Source organism: Bombina bombina, chromosome 9 (genome assembly GCF_027579735.1).
Source record: "Bombina bombina isolate aBomBom1 chromosome 9, aBomBom1.pri, whole genome shotgun sequence".
Taxonomy (NCBI): Eukaryota; Metazoa; Chordata; class Amphibia; order Anura; family Bombinatoridae; genus Bombina; species Bombina bombina.
Window position 1 is genome coordinate 205,564,851 of NC_069507.1, and position 23,775 is coordinate 205,588,625.

The 23,775-nt window shown below is 38.7% G+C and overlaps 1 protein-coding gene across 1 annotated transcript in view; it reads left to right on the forward strand.

Moving 5' to 3' along the window:
* Window positions 1-23,775, forward strand: part of GLRX3 (glutaredoxin 3) — a 174,085-nt gene that overhangs the window by 109,994 nt on the left and 40,316 nt on the right. The window contains exons 5-7 of the mRNA XM_053692587.1: window positions 3,169-3,341; window positions 3,421-3,482; window positions 19,929-19,986. Of these exons, the coding sequence (XP_053548562.1) occupies window positions 3,169-3,341; window positions 3,421-3,482; window positions 19,929-19,986 (293 nt within the window). The remainder of the gene's footprint in view (window positions 1-3,168; window positions 3,342-3,420; window positions 3,483-19,928; window positions 19,987-23,775) is intronic.

Genomic DNA, 23,775 nt, shown 5'->3' on the forward strand with positions numbered 1-23,775 from the left:
CGATATCCACTCATAAATTGATAGTGGGTACCCATTGGCATTCCCCATTTATTTGTGTAGTGCGGTTGCAACTCTTTGTTTTCTTTAACAGGGCATATAAATTAGTTTGGGCGACAATGTTCCCCAATATATCATCGCCCAGAAACACTTCCAGAAACTGCTGGGGGCTAAAACCTGCCACATCTATATTTATGCCAGCATTTGCTGTGAAGGGTGGGATATCTGGCCTCTGGAGATGAGGCGTTACCCACTCTTCAGCAGCAATGGCAGCAACACGCCTCCTTCTGGCAGGGGGGCTAGCAGGGGGGCTGGCAGGGGGGCTAGCAGCCACAGATACATCACTATCAGTTGAGACTGCATCTAGTGATGTATCTGAGCACATGGCAGGGTCAAAATTGGGGTCTGAGTCAGAAATAGAGGCATCTGACTCTGACGCAAGGATGGCATACGCCTCCTCAGCACTATATCTTTTCTGTGACATTTTTGTATCACAGAAAACAATTACTAAAAAAAAATAAATTAACTAAATTAATTAACTAAATTAACTAGCAAAAAAGTACAGCTATGCTACTGCCAGTGATTTATAGCGATCACTGGCAAGCTAGTGGTTAATGGCTCTGAAAATTAAATTAAATTAACTAAATTAATTAACTAAATTAACTAGCAAAAAAGTACAGCTATGCTACTGCCAGTGATTTATAGCGATCACTGGCAAGCTAGAGGTTAATGGCTCTGAAAATTAAATTAAATTAACTAAATTAATTAACTAAATTAACTAGCAAAAAACTACAGCTATGCTACTGCCAGTGATTTATAGCGATCACTGGCAAGCTAGGGGTTAATGGCTCTGAAAATTAAATTAAATTAACTAAATGTTTCTGAAAAGAGCCTTTGGGTTTTTAAAAAATTACAACAACAAAATTAACCCCTAAAAAAATGCACAGACAGCAAAATGCAGCAAAAAAAAAGTGCACCTTTGCTACTGCCAGTGATATATAGCGATCACTGGCAAGCTAGGGGTTAATGGCTCTGAAAATTAAATTAAATTAACTAAATGTTTCTGAAAAGAGCCTTTGGGTTTTTAAAAAATTACAACAACAAAATTAACCCCTAAAAAAATGCACAGACAGCAAAATGCAGCAAAAAAAAAAGTGCACCTTTGCTACTGCCAGTGATATATAGCGATCACTGGCAAGCTAGGGGTTAATGGCTCTGAAAATTAAATTAAATTAACTAAATGTTTCTGAAAAGAGCCTTTGGGTTTTTAAAAAATTACAACAACAAAATTAACCCCTAAAAAAATGCACAGACAGCAAAATGCAGCAAAAAAAAAAGTGCACCTTTGCTACTGCCAGTGATATATAGCGATCACTGGCAAGCTAGGGGTTAATGGCTCTGAAAATTAAATTAAATTAACTAAATGTTTCTGAAAAGAGCCTTTGGGTTTTTAAAAAATTACAACAACAAAATTAACCCCTAAAAAAACGCACAGACAGCAAAATGCAGCAAAAAAAAAGTGCACCTATGTTACTGCCAGTGATATATAGTGATCACTGGCAAGCTAGGGGTTAATGGCTCTGAAAAGAGCCTTTGGTTCTATATTTTTTAACAAATAAAAGAAATAAATCTCTCTCTCTGCTAAATACAGGTCTCTCTCTCTCTCCAACAAAATGGCAAGTGAGGAGAGGGAGGGAGATCCACACTGATCATAGTCAATATTTACAAATATTGACATGATCAGACAAATGGGGTATTTTATTATTATTTATTTTTTTAGGGTGGGAGGCTCAGATTGGGTGACCCTAGCTTGCCCCTATGATGATGCAGGCTAGGGACACCCCCAGAGGCCCCATGATGCACTGGGCATCGCCATCTTGGATGCCTAGTGAAGGGGGAGGGGGGGGGGGGCTATTTAGGGCTTTTTTTTTTTTTTATTCGTTTTTTTTTTTTTTTTTACTTTTTATTTTAATTTACAACTAACTAAGTGCCTCGACCCACCGAGGCACTTAGCAAACAAGCAGAGCATCGGAAGCGTGTCCGATCGCTTCCGATGCTCTGAAACACTGCCGGGCTCCACGTGGAGCGAAACCGGAAGTGATCACTTGTGGGGGAGTGATCAATCCGGTCCCGGCACTCGGGAACAGTATTGCAGGATGCCTAGACCTCAAGGCAAGCCTGCAATACTGTTAGAGCAGCTGGAAGCGATTTCGATCGCTTCCAGTGCTCTGTTAAACCGACGACGTATGCCATACGTCCTCGGTCGTTAAGTGCTTTTTTTTTGAGGACGTATGGCATACGTCGTCGGTCGTTAAGGGGTTAAGCAACTTTCTAATTTATTACTATTATAATTGTTTCTTCGTTCTCTTGGTATCTTTATTTGAAAAAGCCAGAATGTAAGCTTAGATGCCGGCCCATTTTTGGTTCAGCACCTGGGTAGTGCTTGCTGATTAGTGGCTACATTTAGACACCAATCAGCAAGCGCTACCCAGGTGCTGAACAAAAAATGGGCCGGCTCCTAAGACTTGACTATTCCTTCACATATATTTATGTAAAGTAATTGTACAATTTCTAAAGCACAGACTCAATTCTGTTTATTTAGTTGAATCTTTTTTTCCCTCAGTTTTCTAGATATTATCTAAATCCTTTTCTAGTTCTGCAGTCTCCTTTTTAATAGTTGTTTGCCAAAACTGTACTCTATACGCAAGGTGAGGCCTTACCAGGAATGTAAATATGGGCAGAATGATGAATGCTTTCTTCTCTTGCACCCATGACCTTTTATATGCTTGCTAATATTGCATTATCCTTTTAAAGCTCATGTCTGGAATTGAGCATTACTTGTTTAGTTTGTCAAGAAAATATAAATCTCTTTCCACTTATGTTTCTTCACATATTGTCCAATTCATTAGTGTTTAATGTAATTTGCTGTTGCGGTTATGACCAAATTTAAATGAACACTAGTGATCTAAGCAGTTACTTTGAAGCTTGTAGCTGGGCCAGAGAAACCCCACTTCAGTCTTTAAAACGACACCCACTTTGCTTGGTTTAAGCAAGAGTATTTATTTTTTAAAATTGAATTTACCTTTACATATAAAAAAATTTCTATTAAAGGTACATAAATAAAATTTATATCACTTTGACTTGAGTAATGAAATCTGATTTCTTTGCCAGGCTTCAGTAGACAAATTGTGGACATCCTTAACAAGCACAAGATCAAGTTCAGCAGTTTTGATATATTGTCTGACGAGGAAGTGCGTCAGGGTCTAAAAACATTTTCCAATTGGCCTACGTATCCTCAGCTGTACGTCAATGGAGAACTAGTGGGAGGACTGGATATTGTAAAAGTACGTTTGCAGAGCTGGTTTTAGTAAGGATTTCCTTGTGTATTATTTGTCTGAAGGGTATTTCATCTTGTTTTTGTAGGAGCTTGTGGAGTCTGGGGAGTTGGATAAAATGTGTCCAAAAGCACAGACTTTAGAGGACAGGTAAGTGCTTTTCTTACCCATGGGTTTTTAGTATTTTGCTGTTTTTATGGCATTTTTAAAGGGACTTTCAAAATTAAAAAAATAAATAAAAAAATCTCTCCAACAGATTTCTGTGTGCCAGTAATATACAGTATATCTTTAAAAAAAATATCTAAAATCCCATTATTTTACATATAATCTACCACTGAGATTTATCTTCAGCAGATGCGTCCATCCACCTCCAATGACAGCAGTTTTTTATTTTTTTTAGCGGCATGTGGTTCAGCCAACCCCCAAAGGTGACTCTGCTCATCCCAGTTGTTTTTCTCTAGCCAATTCACGAAGCTGTTTCTTATACGTGGTAGCTTTACTAACACTGTTACAATGTTCTCTCTAGACTTTTTGCCAGCCGAGTGGCACTATGAAGCCCTGTGTGGGGTCAGTGTAATACTTTGCGATATTAGAGCATTTTCTTGTATTTATAAATGTTACCTAAAGGGCCAAGAAACCCAAAGTATTTTTCTTTAAGCAGAGCAAAGCATTTTAATCAACTTTCCAATGTATCTATTATTAAATTTGGTTAATTCTCTGACACGTCTGGTGAGCCAATGACAAGGTACATCTGTGCAGCCACCAGTAGTGCATTGCTGCTCCTGAGCCTGACTACCAAGAGAAAAAAGCATCTGATAAAAAACTAAATTGAACAGTTGTATAAAATGTACATGCTCTTCCTGAATCAAGAAAAAATGTTTCATGTCCCATTTAAGCTATTCAAAGCACAAATTAATTGCATAATTTAACATAAACTGATTGTAACGGTATAGCCCGGATATCGAAGGTTAATACCAGATGAAAGATGCCCTTAATACGGGAATAGCAACACACAAACCCAGTTAATACACCGAACGGGGAAAATACACAAAATCCTTCTCTCCTGGAACAGGCAAAAGGATAATTCAAAGTAGCACTCCCCCCCCCCCCCCCAAACACGAGACCAAGCTCCGTCTTGAGGGTAAAACAGGAATCAGCCAGAGCTGTGTGTTTATTGTTCTTAAATACACATTCTTACACATTAGAACCACCCACAGGGTTTTGTAAAACAACCAATAAACACATACAATACTCTCAGACACTCCTACACAAAATCCTCCCCTCTGCCTGAGATAGTTACCTTACACAATGGTAGATAGTTACCTTACACAATGGTAGATACAGTTACCTTACACAATGGTAGATACAGTTACCTTACACAATGGTTGATGTAATTATCACAGGCAGAGAAATACATTTTCCCACATTATTCATACTTTAAAAGTATACATCACACATACATAGAACTTATATCATTTTAACCAGTATAACTTGGGGACAAACATATCCAAAATTCACTTGAATAGGTTCAGGGGTTTAAAAGTTAGGTTGACGTCCTTTTTTACCAAATGAAGCATGGCTTTTCTGCCCAAAACCAGTTCCACAGAGTCTTCTATCCAGGAGATAATTGGGCGTTTCAACATGGGGCCATAGTCTAATGGCAGCAGGCCGGCCGGCAACCAGGCTCCTCCAATGCAATGTGGCGAGATTTAATAATAATTTGTGCAAGAAAGATTAAAAAAGGTGTTGGCTAATTTATGCTTAAAGGAACAGTAAAGTTAAAATTAAATGGACTGGACACAGCATCAAAAATTTTAAACAACTTCCCAATTTTCTTCTGTTATCAATGTTGCTTAATTGTCTTGATATCCTTTATTAAAGAGTAATCGAAGAGCTCACGTGTGTCCAGCCATCTGGCTGCAGTTTTTGCAACATTTTTTATAGCAATGTTATACATAGATACATTATTGCTACCATATACTGTTAAAGACACATGCACACCCCGATTCTTTTATCAGCCTAACTAGCTTTATTCTTAAAGGATATTAAGAGAACAAATAAATTTGATAATACAAGTAAATTGGAAAGTTGTTTAAAAGCACATTCTCTATCTGAATCACGAAAGCTTAATTTTGAATTTACTGTTCCTGTATTATTGGTTTGTAGCCAGGTGATTAGAAAATAAAGAACAAGAAACTGGCACAGTGCTTATTGAATCAGGAATTGTAAGAAGGTATCAATAACCTTGGTGCTGCCCCAGGTACTATAATTATAATAAAGGGTAGGGAGAGAGGGGGACAAGAAAGAGGGGTTTATAGCACTCACATTCCTATTATAGTGATGCCCTGTATCTAAACAGTGGATGAGATTATAGTAATGGGTAATAAAAACAATAGAAGTTTATTTGGTAAATTTAAAAGATAGGTGGGGATCAAACATTCCCCTACACACAATACCGTGCAGAGATAGATAATGAGATAAAAACAACCTAATAAAACTAAGCCAAAAAACGTACCAAAGCCCTGTGGTATAAGCCCCCCTGTATTCCTGGCCGATAACTGGATACGTCGGCTTCAGGTGACAGGAGCACAACCCCAAGGCAGAGAATTGGTACGTAAGGCTTAATAAATGGACAGATAGAATCCCTGAGTTATAAGGGACCCATTATCTATCTCTGCACGGTATTGTGTGTAGGGGAATGTTTGATCCCCACCTATCTTTTAAATTTACCAAATAAACTTCAATTGTTTTTATTACCCATTACTATAATCTCATCCACTGTTTAGATACAGGGCATCACTATAATAGGAATGTGAGTGCTATAAACCCCTTTTTCTTGTCCCCCTCTCTCCCTACCCTTTATTATATTTGTAGCCAGGTGGTCAGTAAAATAATCCGGATGGTCCGTAAAATCAGCTGGCTGGTGTGCCCAGTATATTGGCCCTAGGAATTACATTAAATCTATGGGGTGGGCCGTTACCATCTGTTAGGATAAATTGCCCACCTGTTGGTGGTGATAATAAAAATGCAGTGGGCATAGTGGGACAACTGCTGAAAATAAATTTTGGTGAAATTATATAAAACTTTTCTAGAATACTGAGATTTTTATACTATTTAGAGGCATTGTACTTTACTAGCACATATAAATCTGTTGGAAAGATACAATTTTTTTAATAACATTGACTGTCCCTTTAAGATCAAAATGTCTGTGTAATTAAGTTTTTTTGAATAATGCATTTGAAGGAGCATAGACACAAGCAGTAAAATGTATTTCATTAAATATTTAAAAACATATATTTAAATCACTGAAATTCCAGGCAAACATTATCCACGTCATCTCATCTAATTAGATACATTTTAATTATTGCCGATAAATAATGTGATTAGAGATTAAAATGATTAAAATTACCTTTGATCACAGGTTATAAAGTTGTGTGCTATTTTTATTTTAAGTAAGTCCACAAGGAATTCAAATGGTGCATTAGCAGCCAGCACATTCCCCAGATCTTCTAGTAAAAGCAGCTAATTTTACCAGCTGGACTTTGAGCAGACTGTGCTTGCATATTACTTGCTGTAACTGTAGCCAGATGCATTTATTTCATTATACAAGTTTTAAGGATTTATAGTGTTTAATAAATAAGTAATTTTGAAAACAAAAGTGACAGCAAAATTGCCTCGAGTTTTAAAAATATACCGATGTGAACAATGAAATGTACAGTTAAGTATTTCTTTGCATCAGGAATAATTGCTGACTGTGCAAGACTGACCTGTAGTCAAGTAGATATCTCCATAAAGTTGGGTCAGTTACAGTCCTGTTTTAAACCATTTAATCTGATACATTCGCTCATTGTTCTGTGATGTCATTCAGTGGTGGCTAGTCTTGTGCTGTTCTTTGGCACATAGAAACCCCCAGAAATGTTCCCTTTTCCTGTAAACTCCTGGTTCTTCCAGCTTTAGTTTTGTTTACCTCAACATTTCTTAAGTTACCTTCAGCTACTGTCCATCTAAAGTTTGAAGAAAAAAAAAAGAAATAGCCAATCAGAATTAGCAGTGCTGAGGTCATGCTTTGTTTTACTGTGATCTTATGTGATTTCACTGAAATCTCACAATATTTATTAGTAAACGTACTTAAACTGAGTAGGGATAACATGACTGTGCCTGCACATGCTAGATGCACGCTTCCTTATAAGTCCTTGGACTAACATTCTGATTGGCTGCTTATAGTTCCTTTTACAATAGAATGTGGCTACTGAGAAAATGTTGAGGTAAAATATCTTCCTTTTTACTTAAAGATGTTCAGGTAAAAAAAAAAAAAAAAAAAAAAAAAATAAAAATATATATATATATATATATATATATATATATATATATATATATATATATATATATATATATATATATATATATATATATATATATATATATATATATATATATATATCCCCTCATTGAAATAAGGCACTTACTGGTCTTTAGCCCAAAAATTCTTTAATACATCAAATAGACATAAAATAAAGACTATCCATAACGTTTCGGTGTTACAACACCTTTGTCAAATGCTGCCAAACATCAGTGTCACAGAATAAACATGTTATATTCTGTCTGGGGGACATGTTTATTCCGTGACACTGATGTTTGGCAGCATTTGACAAAGGTGTTGTAACAACACCGAAACGTTATGGATGGTCTTTATTTTATGTCTATTTGATGTATTAAAGAATTTTTGGACTAAAGACAAGTGAGTGCCTTCTTTCAACGAGGACTGCATATGCTATTTTGAAGTGCACCCTGGCAGCTGTGGTATTGTAAGACTGTGCTTATCTCTTCTGGAAAGCTTTTTATTTATATATATATTTATATTTTTGAAAGTAATTTTCAAAATGCATGTTTAAACACTATTTATGGCTCTTTATTTTTTGTTAATTTAACTGTGTGTTTGGGTTATTAATATTCATAACAAAATGGCTTAAATGGAAAACCAAAAACATGACAAAGCAGCTACTTCCTTTTCTTTCCAAAGGCAGGCAGAGTCAACGACTTAATTCATTACTGTTGGGAATATTAACACCTGTTCAACAAGAGGAGGCAAAGACACTCCAGTCAAAGGCTATAAATACCCCTCCCACTTCCCTATCCCCCCCAGTCATTCTTTGCCTTTCATCACTATAGGAGGATGTCGGAAGCGTCAGAAGAAATTTTTTAGTCCATTAATGGGTATGTTCCCTTCAAGTGTGGACTTAGGTGTGTGAGTAACCACGTAATCCTCTCAGTGAGAGTTGTGGTGAAAGCTGGCTCTAGATGTTGCAGGGAACAATCTTTGACAACTGTCTAGACTTAAAGCTATCACCTCCTGGGAAATCAGTGTTATTGTTTTACACTGTTTTCTCCTTATCTACAGGTCCCTGTCAGATGTGTTTGGTGAGACTGTCGGACCTTGAGGCGCTGTCTGCTCCACAGCTTTGTTCCTGGAGGGTAAGTCCTTTTATATTACTAGGATTATGCCTAATAGGGCTGCAAATTCCATGAGGGCATGGGGACATTGAAGACATAGTTCAGTGTGATACTTTTCTTATCTTCAGGATATGGGGACATTTTATACCTTTGATAATGAGGAGGTTAATTTATTGAGCAGTTTGCCTGCCTACACAATTCTGTTCTGTCTGCTTATGTTCTGTGTTAAAGACCAAGAAGGGGTCTAAATCTGTTTTATCCCCTGGTACTTTTATATGCTCTGAGCCTTCTACCTCTCAGGACTCCATTGTCCATGAGATGCCTATTCTGCAGTCCCCTTTTAACCCTATGACACAGGCAGTGCCCCGCGGTGCATCTTTATATCCATCTGGAGGTAATTTTGTACCAGCAGCCTTTACTTCACAGCTTCAGTCTGCGGTGTCAGCTGCATTAAACGCTTTACCTATCTCTGGAAATGTAAGAGAAAGGTTAAGCATTGTTCCACTGACTTGGGGGTTAACTCCTCTCCAGTCTGAGTTGGCTATTTTGTTTCATCTTTCTGAGGATGATCTAACCTCGGCTGCATCTGAAGGTGAGCTTTCGGAGTCAGTTATCTGAAATTAAATCTCCTACTCCTGAGGAACCAAATTTTAGGTTTAAGGTAGAACACCTCCGTTTTCATTTGAAGGAAGTATTGACTTCCTCTAGAGGTTTCAGAATTTAAGCTTTCTGCTGAAAGTGTTATCCCTAAATTAGATAGGGTTTATGAAGAGAAGAAGGTTCCTGAAACCTTTCCAGTACCCGTTCGTATGGTAAAAATTATCTCTAGAGAGTGGGAAAAGATTGGAAATCCTTTTTCCCCTTCTACCTGTTTAAGAAGCCGTTTCCGGTCCCTGAATCTCATTTAGAGTTATGGCACTCTATCCCTAAGGTAGATGGGGCTATTTCTACTCTCGCCAAGCGTACTACTATCACTCTAGAGGATAGTTCCTCTTTCAGAGATCCCATGGACAGAAAGTTGGAAGGATATCTCAGAAAGATGTTTCAACATATGAGTCTCTTATTTCAGCCTGCGGCCGCTGTAGCAACTGTCGCAAGTGCTGCAACCTACTGGTGTGATTCGTTGTCAATTGAGGTTGAATCCCCCATGGAGGATATACAGTACAGGATTAAGGCTCTCAAGATAGCCAACTCCTTTATTTGCGATGCTAATATGCAAATAGTCCGTCCTAATGCTAAGGCTTCAGGGTTCACAGTTTTGTCGCACAGAGCTATTTGGTAAAAGTCTTGGCCAGCAGATATGGTTTCTAAGACCAGACTTCTTTCCTTACCATTCAAGGGAAAGATTTTGTTCGGGCCAGGCCTGGACTCCATCTCCACTGTTACAGGAGGGAAAAGTGCTTTGCTTCCCCAAGATAAGAAGGCAGGAACTAAGGGTCCTCTAATTTTCATTCCTTTCGCTCAGACAAAACTCCAATGGACTCAGTCCTCCTCCAAACCTGAACAACCCAAGAGTACTTGGAAACCAAACCAGTCTTGGAACAAATCCAAACAGGCCAAGAAGACTACAGATAAAAAATCTGCATGAAGGGCCGGCGACCAGATCCAGCAGGGGGCAGACTGTCTCTTTTTTTTTTTTTTCCTAGAGGCTTGGGTTCAAGACGTTAAGGATTCCTGGGTATTGGATGTTGTCTCCCAGGGTTTCAAAATAGAGTTCAAATCTCGCCCCCAAGGGTCAGATTTCTTATCTCAAGGTTATCTACAAGACCAGAGAAAAGAGCATCTTTCTTTCATGTAATTAGCAAGAGTCCATGAGCTAGTGACGTATGGGATATACATTCCTACCAGGAGGGGCAAAGTTTCCCAAACCTCAAAATGCCTATAAATACACCCCTCACCACACCCACAAATCAGTTTTACAAACTTTGCCTCCTGTGGAGGTGGTGAAGTAAGTTTGTGCTAGATTCTACGTTGATATGCGCTCCGCAGCAGGTTGGAGCCCGGTTTTCCTCTCGGCGTGCTGTGAATGTCAGAGGGATGTGAAGAGAGTATCGCCTATTTGAATTCAATGATCTCCTTCTACGGGGTCTATTTCATAGGTTCTCTGTATGTGTGTATATATATATATATATATCATTACCTCTACTGATTCTCGTTTCAGTACTGGTTTGGCTTTCTACTATATGTAGATGAGTGTCCTGTAAGTAAGTCTTACTTTTGTGACACTCTAAGCTATGGTTGGGCACTTTTATATAAAGTTCTAAATATTTGTGTTTAAACATTTATTTGCATTGATTCAGGATGTTCAATATTCCTTATTTCAGACAGTCAGTTTCATTATTTGGGATAATGCATTTGAATAATCATTTTTTTTTTTTTCTTACCTTAAAATTTGACTTTTTTTTTTCCCTGTGGGCTGTTAGGCTCGCGGGGGCTGAAAATGCCTCCATTTTATTGCGTCATTCTTGGCGCTGACTTTTTTGGCGCAAAATTTTTTCTTTATTTCCGGCGTCGTACTTGTCACCGGAAGTTGCGTCATTTTTGACGTTTTTGCACCAAAAGTGTCTGCGTTACCGGATGTGGCGTCATTTTTGGCGCTAAAAGCATTTAGGCGCCAAATAATGTGGGCGTCTTTTTTGGCGCTAAAAAATATGGGCGTCATTATTGTCTCCACATTATTTAAGTCTCATTGTTTATTTGCTTCTGGTTGCTAGAAGCTTGTTCACTGGCATTTTTTCCCATTCCTGAAACTGTCATTTAAGGAATTTGATCAATTTTGCTTTATATGTTGTTTTTTCTATTACATATTGCAAGATGTCTCAGATTGACCCTGAATCAGAAGATACTTCTGGAAAATCGCTGCCTGATGTTGGATCTACCAAAGTTAAGTGTATTTGCTGTAAACTTGTGGTATCTGTTCCTCCAGCTGTTGTTTGTAATGAATGTCATGACAAACTTGTTAATGCAGATAATATTTCCTTTAGTAATGTTACATTACCTGTTGCTGTTCCATCAACATCTAATACTCAGAGTGTTCCTGTTAACATAAGAGATTTTGTTTCTAAATCCATTAAGAAGGCTATGTCTGTTATTCCTCCTTCTAGTAAGCGTAAAAGGTCTTTTAAAACTTCTCATTTTTCAGATGAAATTTTAAATGGACATCATCATTCTGATTCTGATAATGTTTCCTCTGGTTCAGAGGATTCAGTTTCAGAGGTTGATGCTGATAAATCTTCATATTTATTCAAAATGGAATTTATTCGTTCTTTACTTAAAGAAGTCTTAATTGCATTAGAGATAGAGGAATCTGTTCCTCTTGATACTAAATCTAAACGTTTAAATAAGGTTTTTAAATCTCCTGTAGTTATTCCAGAAGTTTTTCCTGTCCCTGATGCTATTTCTGAAGTAATTTCCAGGGAATGGAATAATTTGGGTAATTCATTCACTCCTTCTAAACGTTTTAAGCAATTATATCCTGTGCCATCTGACAGATTAGAGTTTTGGGACAAAATCCCTAAGGTTGATGGGGCTATCTCTACTCTTGCTAAACGTACTACTATTCCTACGGCAGATAGTACTTCCTTTAAGGATCCTTTAGATAGGAAAATTGAATCCTTTCTAAGAAAAGCTTACTTATGTTCAGGTAATCTTCTTAGACCTGCTATATCTTTAGCGGATGTTGCTGCAGCTTCATCTTTTTGGTTGGAAGCTTTAGCGCAACAAGTAACAGATCATAATTCTCATAGCATTGTTAATCTTCTTCAACATGCTAATAATTTTATTTGTGATGCCATCTTTGATATCATTAGGGTTGATGTCAGGTATATGTCTCTAGCTATTTTAGCTAGAAGAGCTTTATGGCTTAAAACTTGGAATGCTGATATGTCTTCTAAGTCAACTTTGCTTTCCCTTTCTTTCCAGGGTAATAAATTATTTGGTTCACAGTTGGATTCTATTATTTCAACTGTTACTGGGGGGAAAGGAACTTTTTTACCACAGGATAAAAAATCTAAAGGTAAATTTAGGTCTACTAATCGTTTTCGTTCCTTTCGTCACAATAAGGAACAAAGCCTGATCCTTCCCCTACAGGAGCAGTATCAGTTTGGAAACCATCTCCAGTCTGGAATAAATCCAAGCCTTTTAGAAAGCCAAAGCCAGCTCCCAAGTCAACATGAAGGTGCGGCCCTCATTCCAGCTCAGCTGGTAGGGGGCAGATTACGATTTTTCAAAGAAATTTGGATCAATTCGATTCACAATCTTTGGATTCAGAACATTGTTTCACAAGGGTACAGAATAGGCTTCAAGATAAGGCCTCCTGCAAGAAGATTTTTTCTTTCCCGTGTCCCAGTAAATCCAGTGAAGGCTCAAGCATTTCTGAAATGTGTTTCAGATCTAGAGTTGGCTGGAGTAATTAAGCCAGTTCCAGTTCTGGAACAGGGGCTGGGGTTTTACTCAAATCTTTTCATTGTACCAAAGAAGGAGAATTCCTTCAGACCAGTTCTGGATTTAAAAATATTGAATCATTATGTAAGGATACCAACATTCAAAATGGTAACTATAAGGACTATTCTGCCTTTTGTTCAGCAAGGGCATTATATGTCCACAATAGATTTACAGGATGCATATCTGCATATTCCAATTCATCCAGATCACTATCAGTTTCTGAGATTCTCTTTCCTAGACAAGCATTACCAGTTTGTGGCTCTGCCGTTTGGCCTAGCAACAGCTCCAAGGATTTTTACAAAGGTTCTCGGTGCCCTTCTGTCTGTAATCAGAGAACAGGGTATTGTGGTATTTCCTTATTTGGACGATATCTTGGTACTTGCTCAGTCTTCACATTTTAGCAGAATCTCATACGAATCGACTTGTATTGTTTCTTCGAGAACATGGTTGGAGGATCAATTTACCAAAAAGTTCATTGATTTCTCAGACAAGGGTAACCTTTTTAGGTTTCCAGATAGATTCAGTGTCCATGACTCTGTCTTTGATAGACATGAGACGTCTAAAATTGGTTTCAGCTTGTCGAAACCTTCAGTCTCAATCATTCCCTTCGGTAGCCTTATGCATGGAAATTCTAGGTCTTATGACTGCTGCATCGGACGCGATCCCCTTTGCTCGTTTTCACATGCGACCTCTTCAGCTCTGTATGCTGAATCAGTGGTGCAGGGATTATACAAAGATATCTCAATTAATATCTTTAAAACCGATTGTACGACACTCTCTGACGTGGTGGACAGACCACCATCGTTTAGTTCAGGGGGCTTCTTTTGTTCTTCCGACCTGGACTGTGATTTCAACAGATGCAAGTCTGACAGGTTGGGGAGCTGTTTGGGGGTCTCTGACAGCACAAGGGGTTTGGGAATCTCAGGAGGTGAGATTACCAATCAACATTTTGGAACTCCGTGCAATTTTCAGAGCTCTTCAGTCATGGCCTCTTCTAAAGAGAGAGTCGTTCATTTGTTTTCAGACGGACAATGTCATAACCGTGGCATATGTCAATCATCAAGGAGGGACTCACAGTCCTCTGGCAATGAAAGAAGTATCTCGAATACTGGTATGGGCGGAATCCAGCTCCTGTCTAATTTCTGCGGTTCATATCCCAGGTATAGACAATTGGGAAGCGGATTATCTCAGTCGCCAAACGTTACATCCGTGCGAATGGTCTCTTCACCCAGAGGTATTTCTTCAGATTGTTCAAATGTGGGGACTTCCAGAAATAGATCTGATTGCTTCTCATCTAAACAAGAAGCTTCCCAGGTATCTGTCCAGATCCAGAGATCCTCAAGCGGAGGCAGTGGATGCATTGTCACTTCCTTGGAAGTATCATCCTGCCTGTATCTTTCCGCCTCTAGTTCTTCTTCCAAGAGTGATTTCCAAGATTCTAAAGGAGTGCTCGTTTGTTCTGCTGGTGGCTCCAGCATGGCCTCACAGGTTTTGGTATGCGGATCTTGTCCGGATGGCCACTTGCCAACCGTGGACTCTTCCGTTAAGACCAGACCTTCTATCGCAAGGTCCTTTTTTCCATCAGGATCTCAAATCCTTAAATTTGAAGGTATGGAGATTGAACGCTTGATTCTCAGTCATAGAGGTTTCTCTGACTCTGTGATTAATACTATGTTACAGGCTCGTAAATCTGTATCTAGGAAGATATATTATCGAGTCTGGAAGATTTACATTTCTTGGTGTTTTTCTCATCATTTTTCTTGGCATTCTTTTAGAATTCCTAGAATTTTACAGTTTCTTCAGGATGGTTTGGATAAAGGTTTGTCTGCAAGTTCCTTGAAAGGACAAATCTCTGCTCTTTCTGTTCTTTTTCACAGAAAGATTGCTAGTCTTCCTGACATTCATTGTTTTGTACAAGCTTTGGTTCGTATAAAACCTGTTAAGTCAATTTCTCCTCCTTGGAGTTTGAATTTGGTTCTGGGGGCTCTTCAAGCTCCTCCGTTTGAACCTATGCATTCGCTGGACATTAAATTACTTTCTTGGAAAGTTTTGTTTCTTTTGTCCATCTCTTCTGCTAGAAGAGTTTCTGAATTATCTGCTCTTTCTTGTGAGTCTCCTTTTCTGATTTTTCATCAGGATAAGGCGGTGTTGCGAACTTCTTTTAAATTTTTACCTAAGGTTGTGAATTCTAACAACATTAGTAGAGAAATTGTGGTTCCTTCATTGTGTCCTAATCCTAAGAATTCTAAGGAAAAGTTGTTGCATTCTTTGGATGTAGTTAGAGCTTTGAAATATTATGTTAAAGCTACTAAGGATTTCCGAAAGACTTTTTTAGTCTATTTGTTATCTTTTCCGGTTCTAGGAAAGGTCAGAAGGCTTCTGCCATTTCTTTGGCATCTTGGTTAAAATCTTTGATTCATCATGCTTATGTCGAGTCGGGTAAAACTCTGCCTCAAAGGATTACAGCTCATTCTACTAGGTCAGTTTCTACTTCCTGGGCGTTTAGGAATGAAGCTTCGGTTGATCAGATTTGCAAAGCAGCCACTTGGTCTTCTTTGCATACTTTTACTAAATTCTACCATTTTGATGTGTTTTCTTCTTCTGAAGCAGTTTTTGGTAGAAAAGTACTTCAGGCAGCTGTTTCAGTTTGATTCTTCTGCTTATAATTTCAGTTTTTTTCATTATAAGATTTAAACTTTGTTTTGGGTGTGGATTATTTTTCAGCGGAATTGGCTGTCTTTATTTTATCCCTCCCTCTCTAGTGACTCTTGCGTGGACGATCCACATCTTGGGTATTCATTATCCCATACGTCACTAGCTCATGGACTCTTGCTAATTACATGAAAGAAAACATAATTTATGTAAGAACTTACCTGATAAATTCATTTCTTTCATATTAGCAAGAGTCCATGAGGCCCACCCTTTTTTGTGGTGGTTATGATTTTTTTGTATAAAGCACAATTATTCCAATTCCTTATTTTTTTATGCTTTCGCACTTTTTTCTTATCACACCACTTCTTGGCTATGCGTTAAACTGATTTGTGGGTGTGGTGAGGGGTGTATTTATAGGCATTTTGAGGTTAGGGAAACTTTGCCCCTCCTGGTAGGAATGTATATCCCATACGTCACTAGCTCATGGACTCTTGCTAATATGAAAGAAATGAATTTATCAGGTAAGTTCTTACATAAATTATGTTTTTTAAGACTGAGTTTGAGATTTCCTCTCCTTGGGAGTAATTGTCCAGGTGCCCTCATCAGAAAGGGGTTAAGGGTTTTATTTTCAAACCTCTTTGTAGTTCCTAAAAAGGAGAGAACTTATTGCCCTATTCGAGACTTAAAATGTCTCAACAGGTTTCTCAGGGTCCCCTCCTTTAAAATGGAGACTATCAGGTCCATCCTTCCTTTGATCCAGGAAGGACAGTTCATGACCACTATCGACTTAAAGGATACATACCTTCATGTTCCGATCCACAAGGATCATTTTCAGTTTCTGAGGTTCACATTCCTGGACCTACACTTCCAGTTCATAGCCTTGCCATTTGGCTTAGCTACTGCTCCCAGAATTTTCACAAAGGGTTTTGGGAGGTCTCCTAACTGTGGCCAGGTTTCAGGGCACTGCAGCCCCGTACCTAGACGAAATCTTGTTTCAAGCACCATCTTTTCCTTCAGCAAGATATCAGACGGAGTTTGTTCTGTGTCTTCTCCGAACTCATGCATGGAAGATAAATATAGAAAAGAGTTCCCTTTTTTTCCAGTAGTAGGGTTATTTTTCTCTGAACTATCAGACTCATTATCCATGAAGAATCTTTCTGACAGATCAGAGACGCTCAAAGCTTTTGGCAGCATGTCTGTCTCTTCAGACCACTCAGTCCTTCAGTGGCTCAATGCATGGAGGTAATTGATCTCATGGTGTCCTCTATGGACATTATTCCTTTTGCTCGATTCCATCTCAGACCTCTACAATTATACATGTTGAGGCAGTGGAAAGGAGATCACCTAAACCTGTCTTAACAAATTGTTCTGGACAATCTGACAAGACACTTTCTCTCTTGGTGGCTCTGTCAAGAGCACCTGACCTTAGGCACGTGCTTCTTGAGACCATCCTGGGAGATTGGGACTACGGATGCCAGCCTCTCAGGCTGGGGTCCCAAGAGGGCTCAGGGGACGTGGTCCCAAGAAGAATCAGCTCTTCCGATCAATATCTTGGAGCTTCAGGCGATTTACAATGCTCTAAGGGCATGGCCCCTGCTCTGTTCTGCCCGGTATTTCAGATTCCAATCAGACAATATAACCTCGGTGGCTTACATCAAACACCAGGGAGGAACAAGAAGTTCCCTTCCCTAGCAATGATAGAGGTGTTTTGAATTCTTCAATGGGCGGAATCTCACAACTGTCTTCTATCTGCAAGAATCTCACAACTGTCTTCTGTCTGCAAGAATCTCACAACTGTCTTCCCAGTTATCCCAGGGGTGGATAACTGGGAAGCGGACTTCCTCAGCAGACAATCCTTTCACCTAGGGGAGTGGGCTCTCCACCCCGAGCTGTTCTCAGAGATAACTCTTAGATGGGGAGTCCCAGAGATAGACCTCATGGCTTCTCTTCTCAATATGAAGCTACCCAGCTACTGGTCAAGATTGATGGATCCTCAAGTGGAATTGGTAGACACCTTAGCGGTTCCATGGAGGTTCAATCTCATATATCTTTTCCCCCATTGCCCTTTTTCCTCGAGTAGTGGCCCGCATCAACCAGGAGCAGTCTCCGGTGATACTAATAGCTCCTTCGTGGCCACGAAGGACTTGGTTTGCTAACCTAATAAGAATGTCCTCCTCCCCTCCGGGGAGGTTACCTTGTTGCGCGGACCTTCTGACTCAAGGTCCTTTCCTACATCAAAATCTCGATTCTCTGAGACTGCTTGCAAGGAAATTGAATGTTTAGTCTGGTTTTTCGGATAGAGTGACAGAAACTTTAATCCAGACTCGCAAGCCTGTCGCTCGCCGTACTTACCACAAGGTATGGCATACTTACCTTCATTGGTGTGAGGAACGCATTCCTCCATGGCACAAGGTGAAGGTTACCCGAATTCTATCCTTTCTCCAAGATGGTTTGGAAAAGTGTTTATCCGCCAGTTCTCTGAAAGGTCAGATCTCGGCCCTGTCGATCTTACTGCACAAGAGATTAGCGGATCTTCCAGATGTGCAGTCTTTTGTTCAGGCTCTGGCTAAGATCAGGTCTGTGTTTAAACCTGTTGCTCCTCCTTGGAGCCTCAACCTTGTTCTTCGTATTTTGCAGCAGGCTCCAATTGAGCTTATGCATTCTGTTGACCTTAAAGGGACATGAAACCCAAACATTTTCTTTCATGATTTAGACAGAGCATACAATTTTAAACAACTTTACAATTTATTTCTAGTGAACTTAGGTCCTAGCTGTTGATTGGTGGCTGCATATATATATTGATTGTGATTGGCTCACCCATGTGTTCAGTTAGAAACCAGTAGTGCATAGCTGCTACTTCAACAAATGATACTAAGAGAATGAAACCGATTAGATAATAGAAGTAAATTAGAAAGTTGTTTAAAAATGTATTCTCTAACTGAATCATGAAATAATTTTTTGGGGTTTCATGTCCCTTTAAGCTTCTATCCTGGAAGGTTTTGTTTTTGTTGGTTTTCGCCTCAGCTTGCAGAGTCTCTAAGATTTCTGCTTTACAGTGTGATCCGCCTTACCCTATTTTTTTCATGCTGATAATGCTGTTTTATGTACCAAGTTAGGTTTCCTACCTAAGATAGTCTCGAATCGCAACATTAATCAGGAAATTGTTGTTCCTTCACTTTTTCCTAATCCCTTGAAGGAACGTTTACTACACAATCTGGACGTTGTTTGTGCCTTAAAATTCTGTCTTCAGGCTACTAAGGGTTCAGACAATCCTCTTCCTTGTTTGTGTTATATTCTGGTATGCGCAGGGGTCAGAGGGCCATTGAGACTTCATTATCTTTCTGGCTGAGAAGTATCATCCGTTTGGCTTATTAGACCGCTGGATAACAGCCTCCTGAGAGGATAACGGCTCATTCCACTAGAGCAGTTTCTTCTTCCTGGGCTTTCAAGAATGAAGCTTCTATGGATCAGATTTGTAAGGCGACTACCTGGTCCTCCTTACATACTTTTTCAAAATTCTATAAATTTGATGTCTTCGCTTCTGCGGAGGCAGCTTTTGGGAGAAAAGTGTTAGACTGTGGTGCCCTCAAATTAGGGTCTGCCTTTCCTTTTTGCCCTCCTGTCTTATTCATTTAGTGTTCTCTGTAGCTTGGGTATTGGTTCCCAACAGTAATGAATGAAGTCGTAGACTCTCCCTGCCTTTTGGAAAGAGAACCAAATTTATGCTTACCAGATAAATTCCTTTCAATCCTGGCAGGGAGAGTCCATGAGCCAGCCTATAATATTTTCTATGCGACTTCCTTGTTATTTTTGCTTCTGGCACCTCTATACCCTAATGTTTCTCTTGCTTTTCCTTGTTCCCTCGGCCAAATGACACTGGGATAGGGGAAGTGGGAGGGATATTTATAGCCTTTGGCTGGGGTGTCTTTGCCTCCTCCTGGTGGCCAGGTGTTAATATTCCCAACAGTAATGAATTAAGTTGTGGACTCTCCCTGCCAGGAAAGAAAGGAATTTATCTGTTAATTTTTTTTATTTTTTATTTTGGTTTAGATTAAAAGCTCTTCTGAATAAAGCCCAGGTTATGCTCTTTATAAAAGGCAACAAGCAGGTATGTTTTGATCTTATTTCTTTATTCATAGTACAGAATATGTTTTATTGTATTCTATAAACTATACCAAGGCTTGCCAAATTTGTTTAAAGGGGCAGTCTACACTAGAGTTTTTATTGATTAAGAAGATAGATAATCCCTTTTTATTACTCATTTCCCCAGTTTTGCATAACCAACACAGTTATATTAATATACTTTTTACCTGTGTGATTACCTTGTATCTAAGCCTCTGCAGACTGCCTCTTATTTCAGTTCTTTTGACATACTTGCATTATAGCCATCAGAGCTTACTCCTAAATAACTCCACAGGAGGGAGCAGAATGTTGTCTATATAGCACACATGAACTAGAGCACACACACACACACACACACACACACACACACACACATATATATATATATATATATATATATATATATATATAAGTGATAGCCGGTGGCCTAGCACTCCATCCACATCAATGTTTCCAGTGCCCGGGTGCGATCCTCAAGTGTTATAGAATACTAGTAGGGAAGGAGGGCACTCACAGGACTTCATACATTAAGTAATCATTTATTATAGTTCCAACATGAGTGTATTGTCGACGTTTCGGCCTTTCATTAGGCCTTCTTCAGGACAAATTTCATAATCTAAAAACATGAACAGAAAAGTGATAAAATACATTACAATCATGTAATATCCAAGTGAACACCGAATTGTGACCCTCCACCAGAAAGGACCAAAATAGCCCAGGTGAAACTTAAAAGGTGCTTCCCTTGCAATAAGGAAGTCAAAATATCTAACTGTCAGGTAAGACAAGAACAGAGGATGAAAAGAAATATAAACCAGACAACCGAGAGAAGAGCAAACCAAACGTGAATCAAAGTGTAATAACAAAAATAAAATAGTAGCCAGAAGAACGAAAAAAGAAACCAGAGAAAAGAAGAAAGAAGGGGAAAAAGAAACCACCTATTAAATTACCACATTCCACTTGGTACATAAGCTTCCCATATAGGTAATTTAGAATGACACACTAACAAGCTAGCATAAATCATTGTGCATTGACAAACGGGTTAACAGCCATGGCAATAGTACAAAAAATAAATAAATTGAATAACTCAGGGACAGCACTCAACAAACCCGAATTATTACTACTCTTCTCACAATACACATATACCAATGCAGATATACCTGATATGATTTAGGGCAATCAAAAATTAAAAATTACCATGGTGGTCGCAATCCACAGACCACAAACTGTATTATCACATATCATCTACTAAAAAAGGCACGGCTGTGTACATCACATCAACAGAAATCCGTTATCTTGTGACGGCAATAATCAAAATAAAAATTATAAACCGCTAAACAGCAGACCTCACAGTAGATTTATAATGATCCCCGCAGGATCCATTGCGGTTCATGAACCAAACAACCCCAAACGTATACCAGTGTGGTAGTTAATCTTAATGCTAAACATACACGTACGCTGCCGTATAAGGTTTATACATAAATAAATGAAATCACAACTTGTGTCAAATGGATGTATAAATTAATATAAATTAATATGGCAGTGAACCACGATGCACTAGTCAGCCACTCACCTATAAACCCAGATTCACATAGCAATTATCCCAATGAGCGTATAGCATAAGTGGACACATAATGGGCCATAGCCCCTCTTACCTCTGCAGACTGCCTCTTATTTCAGTTCTTTTGACATACTTGCATTATAGCCATCAGAGCTTACTCCTAAATAACTCCACAGGAGGGAGCAGAATGTTGTCTATATAGCACACATGAACTAGAGCACACACACACACACACACACACACATATATATATATATATATATATATATATATATATATATATATATATGTATATATATATGTGTGTATGTATGTATGTGTATATATGTGTATATATGTGTGTGTGTATATATATATATATATATATATATATATATACACATACACACACACACGAGCTGTCATTGAAACAATCTGCATGTGTACTTTTCACAGGAAATAAACCATTTTAATATGCACCCTGGTATTCAATGCGTTTAAACCAGGATAGAAGGCAATACATATTACAGTTATATGTGTGTGTATATATATATATATATTTTTTTTTTAAACAACAAAAAAGATATTGGGGCATCTGTAAATGTCCCAAAAAAGCAAGGGATAAAAAAGCACACGAAAAGTTATGCTGAAACAATCCAATTTCTTTATTTAACTGTCCCACTTCACATTCAGTGTTAAATCTGTTCCTCCGGGCTGCAGTAGTTAGAGGAACTTCTTACAATTTAAAATACAAATTCAAAACAAAAGCAGTACATAAAGCTATCAAAATATCTCAATCCCTATGCATACGTATGCAGACTAAAGAAATGCAAGACTATAGGATAACATATGTGAAAATCATGCACACAATGTCTAAATACAAGACACTACTATATTATCCTAAAATGTCAGACTCACAGCATACCATATTGAAAATGAACAAAAACAACTTAACAGTCCATTTTCCCACTGTTGGTATATATATGAAAGCCATATACTGAAAATACACAGTAGGTGTCGGTAGGTAATAGACCGCAACAGAATCTGCTGCACACTAGGTCAAAAAACCGATCCACAACTTGTATAATTTTAAGACAGTACTTATCTTCCAAAGTATAGTTGCGATGGTGCTTTTCCTTTCTGATCCGTGATTCCTCGGCGTGTGACGTAATCCCCGATGGGGGTGGTCAACTCGTCACTGCAACTCCAATTGGTTCCTAGTACCTGAATCTGTATCCATTGGTCCAGGAGAAACCAAAGGAGAATGAACCAACCGCAACTCTGTATCTCCTTGTCAGGACATCCACGATAGGTATCGAGCTTTGTTGTTGCCAAGTAAAAGTACTTTCTTTCATGTAATTAGCAAGAGTCCATGAGCTAGTGACGTATGGGATATACATTCCTACCAGGAGGGGCAAAGTTTCCCAAACCTTAAAATGCCTATAAATACACCCCTCACCACACCCACAATTCAGTTTTACAAACTTTGCCTCCTATGGAGGTGGTGAAGTAAGTTTGTGCTAGATTCTACGTTGATATGCGCTCCGCAGCAAGTTGGAGCCCGGTTTTCCTCTCAGCGTGCAGTGAATGTCAGAGGGATGTGAGGAGAGTATTGCCTATTTGAATGCAGTGATCTCCTTCTACGGGGTCTATTTCATAGGTTCTCTGTTATCGGTCGTAGAGATTCATCTCTTACCTCCCTTTTCAGATCGACGATATACTCTTATTTATATACCATTACCTCTGCTGATTTTCGTTTCAGTACTGGTTTGGCTTTCTACAAACATGTAGATGAGTGTCCTGGGGTAAGTAAATCTTATTTTCTGTGACACTCTAAGCTATGGTTGGGCACTTTATTTATAAAGTTCTAAATATATGTATTCAAACATTTATTTGCCTTGACTCAGGATGTTCAACATTCCTTTTTTTCAGACAGTCAGTTTCATATTTGGGATAATGCATTTGAATCAATCATTTTTTCTTACCTTAAAAAATTTGACTTTTTCCCTGTGGGCTGTTAGGCTCGCGGGGGCTGAAAATGCTTAATTTTATTGCGTCATTCTTGGCGCGGACTTTTTTGGCGCAAAAAATCTTTTCTGTTTCCGGCGTCATACGTGTCGCCGGAAGTTGCGTCATTTTTTTTTTGACGTTCTTTTGCGCCAAAAATGTCGGTGTTCCGGATGTGGCGTCATTTTTGGCGCCAAATAATGTGGGCGTCATTTTTGGCGCCAAAAGCAT